This window comes from Hoplias malabaricus, chromosome 4 (assembly GCF_029633855.1).
Source record: "Hoplias malabaricus isolate fHopMal1 chromosome 4, fHopMal1.hap1, whole genome shotgun sequence".
NCBI classification, from domain to species: domain Eukaryota; kingdom Metazoa; phylum Chordata; class Actinopteri; order Characiformes; family Erythrinidae; genus Hoplias; species Hoplias malabaricus.
The window spans coordinates 65,337,102-65,350,791 of NC_089803.1; the positions used below are offsets into that span (position 1 = coordinate 65,337,102).

The window sequence follows — 13,690 nt, forward strand, 5'->3', positions numbered from 1 at the left end:
TTTACTGCAATGCAGCAATGCACTGTGGGATAGCAGCCTGCGTAGGAGCGTCAGAACTCACCGTGACACAGGAGGAAGCAAGCAATGACCCAGACCAAGAGTGGAGGGAGAGAAAGAGGGGGAGGAGTGGAGAGAAATCATGACAGAGTGAAGGAAGATGAACAAATCAACAGAAAACAATGGCAGAGAGAGCATATGTGCAAAGAAAATGCAGTAAGAGAAAAAAAGAAGAATGAGATCAAAGCGGTGAAGAAACAGAGATTGAAATGGCCAGAGGATGATAGTGAAGTGAAAAAGAGAGGAAGAAAGCAGTAGAGAGGAATTGAGCGTTAAGCAGAAAGAACTCTTTCAGTACATGAACGGCGGTGCACAGAGCAGCACGGACAGATGAGAGAAAACAGATGAAAGTTTGCTCTTGCCCACACACTCCTTAATCACTCTAGACACAGCAAGACCACACCGGCTCAAAAGTCCCAGTCACGCGATCCTCAACATATCCACCAGAATCAAACGCTTAACACCAACATACACACAGTATCACATGTAACGGACAGAAGACTGATCAGACTCCAGTCAGCTGTGCACACAAATAATGTAATGCAAACACACACACACACACAAAAAAAACACCACACAGATCAGTTAGAGCTGGGTGACAGGGCCTAAAAACGTACAGCAATACGGCACTGTGCAAAACCTGGAGACGCATTTTCATTTATACCTTTTCTACATGTTATTTATTTTCAGTAAATATAATACAGTGGATGAGGATTTTTTTCAATCTACAGTTAAACAATGATTAAAAGATTATAGAGAAATTGGGCCTTTGTAGACTACTAAAATCGTCATCATGAGGGGAGCAACACTGAAAGCTTTTGTCTATGAGACAGAGAATAAAAAAATAAAGCTCCACTATCCCTTTAGAACTGCACAAATCCACTGTTTTTTCGGTTCATCCGTCCTCTCTAAAAAGGCAACACAACACTGGGTCTGAAAGCTATTTAAATAAAAACAAAACAGAGAAGCTGTTTTCTAACTGCAAAGCAATGACTTGGCCCTAGAGCCCATGCCTTAACATCACTGAATGTTAAAATCTCAAAGCACGACTCTGTGTTTACACTGAAAATGAATAAATGCAACAGAATTAAATGAATGAATAGTGGCATATATGTTTTTAATAGTATTCCATAGCAACAATTTTTATACCCATTTCATTCATTCATTCATTATCTGTAACCCCTTATCCAGTTCAGGGTCGCGGTGGGTCCAGAGCCTACCTGGAATCATTGGGCGCAAGGCGGGAATACACCCTGGAGGGGGCGCCAGTCCTTTATACCCATTTCCTAATGATCAATTTTAATGCTCGTATTTATTAGAAATTTTAATTAGGTTGTTGAGGGATGGGTAAATCTCTGGATTCAAGGACAGTTTAGTCAACTTCCTGCTTAAACAACCTTAGTTTAACTAGTTAATTGCTAGGTTTAGTTGGTGTGGACTGTGTTAAACTCCAGCCCTGAAAATCACTTCAGACTGTTGTATACCATCCATCCATCCATTATCTGTAACCGCTTATCCAAGTTAGGGTCGCGGGGGGTCCAGAGCCTACCTGAAATCATTGGGCGCAAGGCGGGAATACACCCTGGAGGGGACGCCTGTCCTTCACAGGGCCTGTTGTATACCATTTATTTTTAATAATGAAAAAAGCTTCCAACAGTCAGCTATAATGATATCAGCTTTTCACCCAGGTCTAAGAAGAAATTCACAGCTGAAACACACTTAAGCTGTAAAAAAAAAAAAAAACGGTTCATGGGACACAGACCACAATAATACAGATCATGGGTGAACAGCAGACAGGTGCAAAGTCCAGGGTTTACTTACCTCCCATCAGGTCTCCACCAGCAGGTGCAGCTGCTGCTGGAGCAGCGGGCTGACCATTACCTGCTGCGGCAGAGTCTGGAAAACCCAACCACAGCGAACCAGATCAAGCCCGGAGAGAGTATCCACGCAGCATGAGGGCAGAGAACGATTAAAAGTGAGCCTTCTCCAACACACTGAGAGAAAACCCCAGGGGAACAGAGAGAGAGAGAGAGTCAGTCATGCAGAGGCAGCAGAGAAACAATCAGCAGACTGCCTGTGAGAGTGTACACAAGGAAATGGCTGAGTTTCCCAAAGAGAGAATTTCAAATTTTCGCTCAAAACAGCCATCCTCGTGTGTTTGTATGTAAATGAACACCATTAGGGTTTTGTGGAGGTTTAAAGTGGAAATAATACATCGCCAGCATGGAACACACTTAAAGCCAAACCATTCTATGTACAATCATGAAATATATGCACAAATTACACAAAATTAACATAATGCAATTTGACCTGGGGTGCCATAAATGTGCATATGTTTGCAAACCTAAAAAATCACCACACCCTACACACAGACTTCCTCCCACCCCTCAATACCCACCCCCAACCATTTCCAAAGCTGCCCCGCTGTCTGGCCAGCTCACAGGGGCAGCAGGAGCAGCAGGAGTGGTGCAGAACATGTCTGGAACAGCAGGATTAGAGCTTGCGTTAGTTTATATTGTTTAAGGAACAAATTGTTTTTCTTCTAATAGCACATAAGATCCATAGCAGTCAAAAATTAGAGACAAGAGAGAAAGATACATAGCAGAGTAGGAGATAGCAAAATGTTGTTATATGTAAAAGAGATTCTGCTTCTTCAGTGTCCTCACTCCAAACAAGCTCAGGTTCTATAGTTCTATAGGAGTTACTTAACAAAGTCTTTGAGAAACTGAGAATAGCAAGGCGCTGTTTGAACCAGGTGTTTACAACATTCCGTTTTATAGCTACATTAGCAAAGCAGTGCAAAAAGAAAGTAAACTTCAGACAAGTAACATGTCTTGGCTACATTTCTGATACAATTTACATTTTACCAACTATCACGTTAAAGACAAGAGAGTGATGATTAAATGACGAATTATGGTGATTGCTAATAACAGGCAAGAGGAGAACAAGGGAATGACGCTGCAGACGTGTGAATGTGTGAAGGTGCAGAAAAGGGGTCCGGCTCTATTTGGCCCACCCCAGAGGATAATCATATTTAGCCGTCCTTCAGTAGCCAAGGTCAGAGCAGAAAGGGAGAAGGATGCAGTGGAGACAGGGGGTAAAAGGCGTGAGAGGACAGAAAAACACTCAATCACACACACACACAAACCCACACACTGGAGGGAACATCCTGTACCTGTCGAAAACAGGTCTAGACTGGGGGCAGGGTCTGATTTGGGTACTGCTGGTTCAGGCACGGAATCAAAAAATCCTAAAGGCAAGAACATCAATTTATACACACACACACACACATACACACACACATACACAAACACAGGAACATACACAGGAACATACACAGGAACACACATATGATGAGGAAAAAAAAAACTGATCAAACTTAACACACCATGCGCAAATTGACCCAAAAGAAAGCAAATTAGTAAAAGTAGGCCATGTTAATCCTCACAAACCATGGCAACACAGCACATCACCTCTTTGGATCAGCTCACAAACAATGATTCATGCATTTAAAAAAAAAACACACTATAAATACACTATGAATCATTCTCACACGCAATTCACATCTGTTTGAAAAGTCAACTATCAATCAGCAAAACACTGCTTTTTTATAAAACATCTCACAGCTTATTAAGAGACGTGACTTGTCACTTATTTCAAAACTGTCATTAAACAGTGTTTTAAGGCACTAGGAAGTGAATTCATAATACATTTCTAAACACTCTCAATTACATTTTATTAATTGTAAATATGTAAATTAATTGTATATATGTAAAATTCTCTTATAAATAAAAAAAAAATTGGAAAGTCAGTAGAGCAGTTCAGATAAAATATCTAGAAAAATAATGTTCACTAAAAATCTTTGGTAGAGCATCTCTGTGTCACAAGAAAACCCTTAACTTTTCTGTTAATAATATTAGTATTACTATTGTTGTTATTATTATTATTCATTCATTCATCCATTATCTGTAAGCGCTTATCCAGTTCAGGGTCGCGGGGGGTCCAGAGCCTACCTGGAATCACTGGGCGCAAGGCGGGAATACACCCTGGAGGGGGCGCCAGTCCTTCACAGGGCAACACACACACACACACACATTCACTCACGGACACTTTTGAGTCACCAATCCACCTACCAACGTGTGTTTTTGGACTGTGGGAGGAAACCAGAGCACCCGGAGGAAACCCACACGGACACAGGGAGAACACACCACACTCCTCACAGACAGTCACCCGGAGCAGGAATCGAACCCACAACCTCCAGGGCCCTGGAGCTGTGTGACTGCGACACTACCTGCTGCCAATACTAAATGTTAATGCATAAATATTTTATGAAAATATTTAACAGAAAAAGCAAACTATATTTGAGATACATCCGTTGGGATTGTTGTATGAAGTGTAAAGTAATTATCTTTCAATTTAGCAAGGCAGCATTTTTACTATCTTTAAAACTGATATATTTAAATGATCCCTTTTCTGATCACGTTGTGCCTCGTTTGTGAAAGTAGTCAAATCTGAAATACATAAAGGAGGGCCAGAGTGAAGCTGCTTTGAGTGGAATGGGCAGATATAAGTTAGTATTGGTTGGTATTTTTAACACCATAATAATTTATTTACAAAGTCTACACTTGTCACTTATCTTTTCACTTGTATTACACTTGCCTTTCTTCTCCTGTAAAGTTATTCTGACAACAGTGATATGCTTTCCTCTGGTCTTTTCAAGGAAGCCACACCACGAATATTTACCACTGAACAGGTCAGTTGTGGGGGCTGCAGAGCTGGGGGGGATGGGGCTGTTAGAGCTGAGTGGAGTCTGAGCTGTAGGGGGTGCCACTGAGCTGAAGGTACTGCTCTGTACAGGGTGCATAGAGAACAGGTCCAGCTGTGGCGAGACAGCTGCATGACCTGCAGCTGGAGCAAAGGGGTCTTAACAAGAGAAAAATGTTTAGAGTTTAGAGAATGGAGCTGTAAAAAAATCCATGTCAGTGGTCAGAGGCATTAAAAACGCCTTCTGGTTTAATTGTAGAATACATAAAAATACTGAGAGCTGGGCCACGCTGCAAACCAAACAGGAGGGCCACCATATGGAGGTGATGAATATTTTAGTTACAAATTCTAAAGCAGCAAATTCAGACATATCCTAAAGCAGGAAGGCTGGGAGAGGCAAGAGAAGGTCAGAAATGGAGGGGAAAAGAAGATCAGATGAAATCCCAGTGAAAACATGCTGAAAATCGCTTTGCTTTAAAGAGTCAGCCCATACTGTAAACAGTGCGTGTATAATGGAGTTACAGTGTGACAGCTGGTCATTTCCCCACAACGATCACAACTCCAAGCATTCAAGACATCGCCATGACAACCCAGAGCAGCAATCACCATGGTAACACCCAACCCACTTCAGAGAGGTGCTGAAACATCATCATTGAAAACACTGCATCAGTGCGCAACCCACAATCATGGCCTCAGAATGTAACAGAGCTCTCGCCTCTGAAATCAATCAGCTTCAGGAACGTTTTAAAATTCTAACGTTGCTCTCCAGAAACAATGGTACGCTTCCTAAAGGGTAAAGTAAAAAAAGGGTGAAGATATTAAATAAATATCTTACATTTTTAGTCAAAAACAGCCATTAAGTAAAATTTATTAAAATTTCAGTTCATATTTATTCATTCATTCAATATCTGTAACCGCTTATCCAGTTCCGGGTCACGGTGGGTCCAGAGCCTACCTGGAATCATTGGGCGCAAGGCTGGAACACACCCTGGAGGGGGCCCCAGTCCTTCACAGGGCAACACACACACTCACACATTCACTCACACCTACGGACACTTTTGAGTCGCCAATCCACCTACCAACGTGTGTTTTGGACTGTGGGAGGAAACTGAAGCACCCGGAGGAAACCCACGCAGACACGGGGATAACACACCACACTCCTCACAGACAGTCACCCGGAGCGGGAATCGAACCCACAACCTCCAGGTCCCTGGAGCTGTGTGACTGCGACACTAGCTGCTGCGCCACCGAAAATACATTTATGTGAGGCATGTTGAAAAATACAGTTTCTAAATCTGGAGTTGAAAAAAAATGTAAAATATACAAAACAAAAACAGAATTCCTAACAACTACGCAAGAGGTAGAGGAGCTTTCATCTTTGACAGACAGAAGAAAATGAAGCTCAAGTCATGCTTCAGATGTTAAAAAAAATCAGTAGGTGTTGTCACAGACAATGAACAACTTTATGACTGGAAATTAAACCAATAAAAGTTGATCTGCTGCTTTATTTAATACTTTATAAAGAATAAAGTTATCATCAAATTCAGAAAGAAATAACAAAGACATTTATTTCTATTGATGCTTTCCTTAACTTTATCAATGGAGACAATATTATAGAGAACAATGCACACATATAAACACAGGTTTAGTGCTGCATCTGAGGACACACACACCCACACACACATTGTAATCACCACCCACCAGTTGCAGCTGTAGCCTCAGCAGGAGCCGGAGTGGAGGTGGCTGCAGCCCCACTCTCCGCAGCAGGAGCAGATTCAGCCGCTTGAGTTGCAAACACCCCTGAGTCATCAGCAGGTGCAAAAGGCCAATTTGATGTCCAAAGCATAGGATAGAAAGAAAAAGAAAGACAGAAAAAAAGAAGGAACAGACTCTTAGAAGTTCAAAAAGGATAGATAAGGCGTGCAGTCTGAGAAAGTGAGAAGGACATCGAGAGTGAACCTAAATATTGCTACATCAGCCAGTTGTACAATTTCCAGAGGCTCCAAACATGGCTCAATTATTGCTTGGAATAAAATCTATTTACATTAAATTACATAAGCTGTGAAGAAAGTTTTTGCCTTCACCTCTAAAGTTGTCATTTAAAGATACTTGTGTTTTTTGGACAGCAACCATTAAAAAACAATGTGGAATAAAACAAATTGTGGGGTCTGGGGAAGTGGGGTCTGAGCACATTATTAAAGGAAGGGTCCACCAGTTGTTTTCTCTTCAAAAATCAAAGCTAAGCATATATTTGTCCTGTGTGTATGCAACTGACAGGTTCAGAACTGGGCTTCCTCCAGTATTTGTCTGTAATAGACCAACATTAAAGTTAGTTACAGTAAATTGCTCAGAAGTGTGTCACATATGGAGCACATCCTTTTCTGTCTTTTTACAGTTTGGCCGTTGCTGCGTAGGGAACCTATTTACTGACCTCCAAGGAGATCCGCTGAGCCGGGGTTGGAGCCGGCAGCGGTAGTAGGAGGAGCTAAAGAGACGACTGCCTCACCGGTTGTGGTGCTAGGCGCAGCTGTGGCAGGAGAGGCGGAGTCTACAGCAGGAGAGGGATCAGGGAGGAGGGTCTCCGTTGTGAGGGAACCGAATTCTACAAAAGCCACCAGAACCGAAAACGAATCGAAAAATAACACACCACAAAACACAAAGGCACACAGAGGACAAGAGCACATTTAAGGGAGAAAGAGAAAAGAGAAAGATTGGAGCTAAGACGTGGATGAAAGGCAAGGAGACAGGAAAGGAAAACAGTGGAGAAGTACTGGCTTGGTTCACAGCGCTAGCTCTCAGCTATGTATCCAGGAACCTGATTAATGCATTTAATTAATGCAAGTTACAGTTGCTTTCAGAGATAACAACAGCATGTTTAGATTAAATGCTTTTTTTCATAAAATATAAAATAACAAGTACAAAATATGGCCCGTTCAAAAATGATTGCACATCTTTTTTTGTATGTTAAACTCAGCAAATAATAAATTACACACTAAAATTAGTTTTCTCTAAAGGATGTGTTTCAAAGAATCCTTTCCATTTGAAAGTTATTATATATTTAAATTCAGTAACATATCAAGGACAATAATGCTGACAGTCTACAAATTATATTTTGACAAAGAAAATTGTAAAATGTACAGAAACCATGGTAAACATCTGACATACAGAAAACAGACAGCGTATACTCACTGTAAACAACACTTACCCGAGCCCAGCAGGTCTAAAGCAGTGCAAAGAGAAAGAAAACAATAAGAAAAACACCAACAGCATGTTTACAGAAAAGCACTCTGCCTTTTTAACAATCGTCGCCTCACTACCATCTGAGAGCTTTGTGATGAGCTAGAGTGGAGTTTGTGATGTAGCACATATACATCAGTACCAGACCTCACTTATTTTCTCATTGCTAAATGCATTCAAATCCGTGCAGAAACGTTCTAACATGCGGTGTAATTCCTTTTAGAAGGACAGCAAAGTCATCCATCCATCCATCCATTATCTGTAACCGCTTATCCAATTTAGGGTCGCGGGGGGTCCAGAGCCTACCTGGAATCATCGGGCGCAGGCGGGAATACACCCTGGAGGGGACGCCAGTCCTTCACAGGGCAACACAGACACACACACATTCACTCACACCTACGGACACTTTCGAGTCGCCAATCCACCTGCAACGTGTGTTTTTGGACTGTGGGAGGAAACCGGAGCACCCGGAGGAAACCCACGCGGACACGGGGAGAACACACCAACTCCTCACAGACAGTCACCCGGAGCGGGAATCGAACCCACAACCTCCAGGCCCCTGGAGCTGTGTGACTGCGACACTACCTGCTGCGCCACCGTGCCGCCTACAGCAAAGTCATCTTCACTAATTTCGATAAAAATCAATTGTTCAAAACAAAATGATTCTAACAAAATGAATAAGGGTCTACAAACTTTAGACAGATGAGAATGCACACTGAAGCATGTTACCTCCCCAGGATGTAGGAGCAGCTGAAGCACCCCCAGATGGCCCTGAAGAGGACAGTGGATCCAAGTCCAGCAGGGAACTAGAGAGAAGTGGAAGCTTCTCTTAAGTATCATTTAAAAATAAATCTAGATTTATTTAATGTGAACTTCCATCAACTGCTTAATGGGTACTAATCCACAGTGTCAAAGTTATTAGCCTGCACAGCACTGTATTTCACTTTGCAGTATGCTATGTTACATTAAATATACAGGAAAGCAAAATACAATAACAATCTAATTCAAGAAAACAGTTTGTTTCTGTGAAAACTATTGTAGTTTAAATGTACTACTTCAGTATCACATTACAGTGCCTCTTGTGTTTTATAAGCCTGTAGACAAGGGAAAAGCATTTGAAACTTGGATCTTATTCACTCACACATTCACCCACTCACATTTCACAAAATGCTCCACAAGTATTTAGTGATTCACACAAAGTGTGTCTTTGTTTTAAAAATGATACAAGTACAGGTCACTCACTCAGTGGCTGCCTCAGCAGGTGCAGCGCTGCCAGGTGTGGCTTCAGTAGGTGGAGGCTCCAGGGTGGGAACGCCTCCGGCAGATTTGGCAGGAGTGGAGGTTGGGGACACATTGTTGGTTGGTGAACCCTGAGACATGGTTCAAAGAAGACACTCATTTTAGTTTGTGTTATATTAGTAGTGCGTATATATACAAATAAGAGAATGTAAATTTATATGTTGATATAAGAAGCCAGCTCACCTTTGTAGGAGACCTAAAGGGTAGAAAAGAGGAAATGTTCAGACAGATGCTATTATATCCAACAACAAATAAAGTCAGTAAAAAGAAGGGATGTCAATAAGTTAATAACAGATTAATTCAATAAAGTTTAATGGTAATCATTTTTTATGCTGTTAATACAATTTCATAGTTTGTTTCATCCGTTCCATCCATTGCTGCAGTCTGTGAAAAATGTATATCTACTTAGAAAGACTGGTAGTAATTATTCTTCTGGTATTACTATTAATACTAATATTACTGTTGCTTAGGTCCTTGCAGATTCCTAGTCACTGACATTCAATCCTGCCCAGTAAACAAGGAACGTCCCTGGACGTTCAAAATAGGTCTAAAAGTAGTCTGTCCGTCAAGGACATATTTTAAACGTCAATGGACGTCCAAATTCCATCTTAATAAGTTAGTTAAGTGGTGACCAATCGATAACGTCAGTGGACGTCCAAAACACAGTTTATACAAGTAATTTATTTCGGGACCAATTAATAACGTCAATGGACGTCCAAAATACGTCTAATAGTCTTCATTTCAACATCTGTGTTTGGACGTCTTTTCAACTTTCATTTTCAACCTTAAGAGAACGTTGATTAGACGGCAGTCATTACGTTATTTCAACGTTGAATCAACGGCTAAATGTTTACTGGGTGATGTAAGAGCTGGACATTTTGCATTATCCAGCATATTATTTATCACGCATCTTTTTTAACAATCCATGATATGCTTAGATAAATACATATATATATATATATATATATATTAATTAAGGTACAAAAAAAGTAAATTAACAAAACAGTTGCAAAGAGAGGAACTTAATTGCCAGTAGTTGTTTTGACTCCCCTAATACAAACATAAATAACACAGAACACAGGGAAACTCACCCCTCTCTGACGATCCAAAAGGTACATAGGGAGGAAGAAGACAAAAGTGTCACACAAACAGCTGCTGTTTTATACTGAACAAACCAGAGTGGAACCATATTCTGTAAAGTCTTGCTGCCTTAGAAAACCTTGTGTCTCCAAAATGGTAAAAAAGGAAAATATTCTTTCTATTAGTTTATGCAATTTAAAAAATATATTATTTTCAGCCTTTTACATAGTTTTATTCGTTATAAAATATTTATCTAGTGTGGAATTTTCAAAAACAACACACAATGTACAAAGTTTCTTCAACTAAGTTTTCAGAGAAATAAACAGTGTTTGCTAATTAAAAAATATTTACAGACTTTATGAAATATGTTTACAGAAGGGGCAATACACAGGTCAGCCATAACATTATGACCACCTCCATGTTTTCACACTCACTGTCCATTCTCTCAAGTGCCAATGTATGCAGGGTAACAAATGGCCTACAGTCTGTAACTGCAGAACTACCAGGACATCAATGTTAATGCAGTGCTGAGTATGATCCACCACCCAGATCATACACAGTGCTGCTATACCGTCAGTGGAGCAAAGAGAATTAAGAGAGTGTAGAAACAAGGAGGTGGTCATAATCTTATGGCTAATAGGTGTATTTCCATAGTATACAGTACTACCTATGCAACTAAATCTGTACGTGAAGGGTATTTGAGTGTAAACAGCTGGGAATAGATATCTCTTACCCTTTCTTTCCTTCCAAGCTGTTCATGTGTGTCTCCAGAGATTCCAGAATACTGCTGGGGGCCTAAGAAGTATTACACACACAAAAAGACTGGTCACCAATAAGCAGTAAAATAATTCAAACTCCCATTTTACAGTCTCTCTGGCAGCAAGAGCACACCTCAGCTGCAAAGCACATCATAAAATCAAATAAACAGCAATCAAGAGCAATGGTCACTCCGAAAAGCACTTCAGATCAACCCAGCACGCTGTTACACAGCAAACCCAGTGCACACAGGCGCCAAGGGCCACCGAATCTCAGCACATTGCTTTTGTTCAGCTGCTGCAAAGCCATCAGAAATCATCTAATCATAAAGATTGTCTTCTCAGTTTCCTCTGTCTTAGACAGAGGGTTCAAATGGCAATTCCGCTCTAAATATGAGAATATCAACATTATTAGCAATCCAGACCAAGGTGTGTTATGTTGGTTTTTTTTTTTGTTAATACTAAAACAAAGCAATGCATTGAGCTTCAGCCTGGGCAGCTCTGTTTTCAGTACGGTTACCAGGTCCTCTTCATGGCAGTTGTTAAAGGGACAGTCCTCATTGTCTGAGTCTGCTAGGTCAGTCACCACTCCAGGGTGAAGGCACTGAGGACAGCCAACATCAGGAGGAAGAAGATAGAGGAGGAAGAGGATAGAGGGGGAAGGCCAAGAAGGATTTACTGGAATCTGCAGTCACTCAAGATTTTTCAAGATATTCTACAATTGACCTCTGTAAGGATACAAAAGCTAGTATTTTCATGTTGGGCTGGTGGTATATTTCTGATGATTCTTTGTTGATATATAACACAGGCCCACACAGACTCCTGACACCCACTGACATTCAACCCTTAAGATACAATTAGGGTGTGTTAAAATTTGTATTTCTGTTCCTTTGGTCCAGACCAGAACAGAAAACGAAATATTGTTACATTTCAGTAATGTCCTGAGTTCACAAGTAAAAACAAGTAACATATGATGCATGTATGACATTTATTTTGCGAGTCACTCATCAGGGGGCGGCACAGTGGCGCAGCAGGTAGTGTCACAGTCACACAGCCCCAGGGGCCTGGAGGTTGTAGGTTTGATTCTCGCTCGGGGTGACTGTATGACTGTGTGCGTGTGTGTGTGTTGCCCTGTGGAGGACTGGTGCCCCCCTCCAGGGTGTGTTCCTGCCTTGCGCCCAATTATTATAGGCTCTGGACCCACCGCGACCCTGAACTGGATAAGCGGTTACAGATGAATGAATGAGTCACTCGTCGGGTTGTCAGCTGGGTTTAATGCACTTACTGGATTCTGTGTGTGTACCGGGGGTAGTTTTACAAACTGGAAACACAGCGAGAGGTAATAAAAAGGATAAATGAGTCAAAACAGCACCACATATTCCACTACAGGAATCAGAGAAGGTCTCTGTTACAAACAGTTTGTCCTCGGTTCATTGTTTTTAACACACACTGCTCCCTCACATTGTGATTATTGTTACATCTAAGAACAAATGTTTCAAGTAAATGTATCCATAACTATTCAAATATCAAATGCCTGAGCGTGTAGGAAATAGATTGAAAAAGGAAATTTTATTAACGACTTACGTAAGATATGTCAGGGATATCATTTTTGTCCACTCCAACTTGCTGGAAAAAAGAGAATATTCATATTCAGAAAAAAAATACACAAGAAAACATCAAATCCAAACAAATCCAATGTTTCAGAAGTATCAATTTCCATGTAGAATGATCCAGTTTCATACCTCTGCAATTTTCATGAACTCTGAAATCTTAGTCACTCGGGTCAGGAACTTCTTGTAGATCTCAAGCGCCTCCTTGCACTCAGACTTCTTCATTTTGAAATACTTCTCTGCATTAACACAGAAGACAACTTGCTAACACACACTGATGAAGGAAGAAGCCCATTAATGGAATCTATGATCAGCAGCAAAATGATTTGTTGCAGAGCTGTGTCTCTTACCTAATAAATTGATAATTCCATCGTTGTATGAGGCAAACAGTTTGATCAGATCTTTGAAGAGGAGCATGAAAGCCGCATTGATAATGCCATTGTTCAAGTCTTTGGGGTGAACCTGCAGACACAAATATACAAAATCACATAAATTTCTATCATTCAAGCCACAAACATTTAAACAAATGTTTATTACAGTTATTTAGAAAAAGGTCTGTGAAACACAAAGTGTTATTAACTAACACACGGAAATCCAAATTACAAATAGCAAAGAAAGAGACAGCTTTATTTTTTTTAATGGCACACAGAAATATGTATATGGCAGTAACATAATAATCCACAACTAGAACCAGTGTTGCTTTCAATAACTTAAACGTTCTGAATAAAAGGGAAGGGAAGCAGGCTCAGAAGGTTATGAGAACAGAACTCGTATCCTCACTTTCAGTGGGAGTGGAACTCTATAAAAGCTGATGCATCAGAAATGGCAGTTTCTGATGAAGATAACTTTTGTACTTCACAGAAACAATGAGAAAAAGTGTGAAAAATG

General features: G+C 40.7%; 1 protein-coding gene and 1 long non-coding RNA gene across 3 annotated transcripts in view; both read right to left on the reverse strand.

The window, feature by feature from the left end:
* snap91b (synaptosome associated protein 91b) overlaps positions 1-13,690 on the reverse strand; it is a 36,224-nt gene that overhangs the window by 7,794 nt on the left and 14,740 nt on the right. Inside the window, exons 6-17 of one of the 2 annotated variants that reach the window (XM_066667933.1) lie at positions 13,153-13,264; positions 12,935-13,041; positions 12,777-12,818; positions 11,171-11,232; positions 10,449-10,454; positions 9,541-9,553; positions 9,301-9,428; positions 8,788-8,864; positions 8,027-8,041; positions 7,253-7,423; positions 6,523-6,621; positions 1,879-1,953 (exon numbers count right to left, since the gene is read on the reverse strand). In XM_066667933.1, the coding sequence (XP_066524030.1) occupies positions 1,879-1,953; positions 6,523-6,621; positions 7,253-7,423; positions 8,027-8,041; positions 8,788-8,864; positions 9,301-9,428; positions 9,541-9,553; positions 10,449-10,454; positions 11,171-11,232; positions 12,777-12,818; positions 12,935-13,041; positions 13,153-13,264 (907 nt within the window). Of the gene's footprint in view, positions 1-1,878; positions 1,954-6,522; positions 6,622-7,252; positions 7,424-8,026; positions 8,042-8,787; positions 8,865-9,300; positions 9,429-9,540; positions 9,554-10,448; positions 10,455-10,552; positions 10,584-11,170; positions 11,233-12,776; positions 12,819-12,934; positions 13,042-13,152; positions 13,265-13,690 lie in introns of those variants that run through there. The other variant, XM_066667932.1, reaches the window with a different exon arrangement.
* Positions 1,962-3,355, reverse strand: LOC136694408 (uncharacterized). The gene is made up of 3 exons (XR_010802198.1): positions 3,233-3,355; positions 2,456-2,536; positions 1,962-2,051 (listed from the first exon to the last, which is right to left on the reverse strand). It is a non-coding gene; the product is annotated as an uncharacterized lncRNA (long non-coding RNA).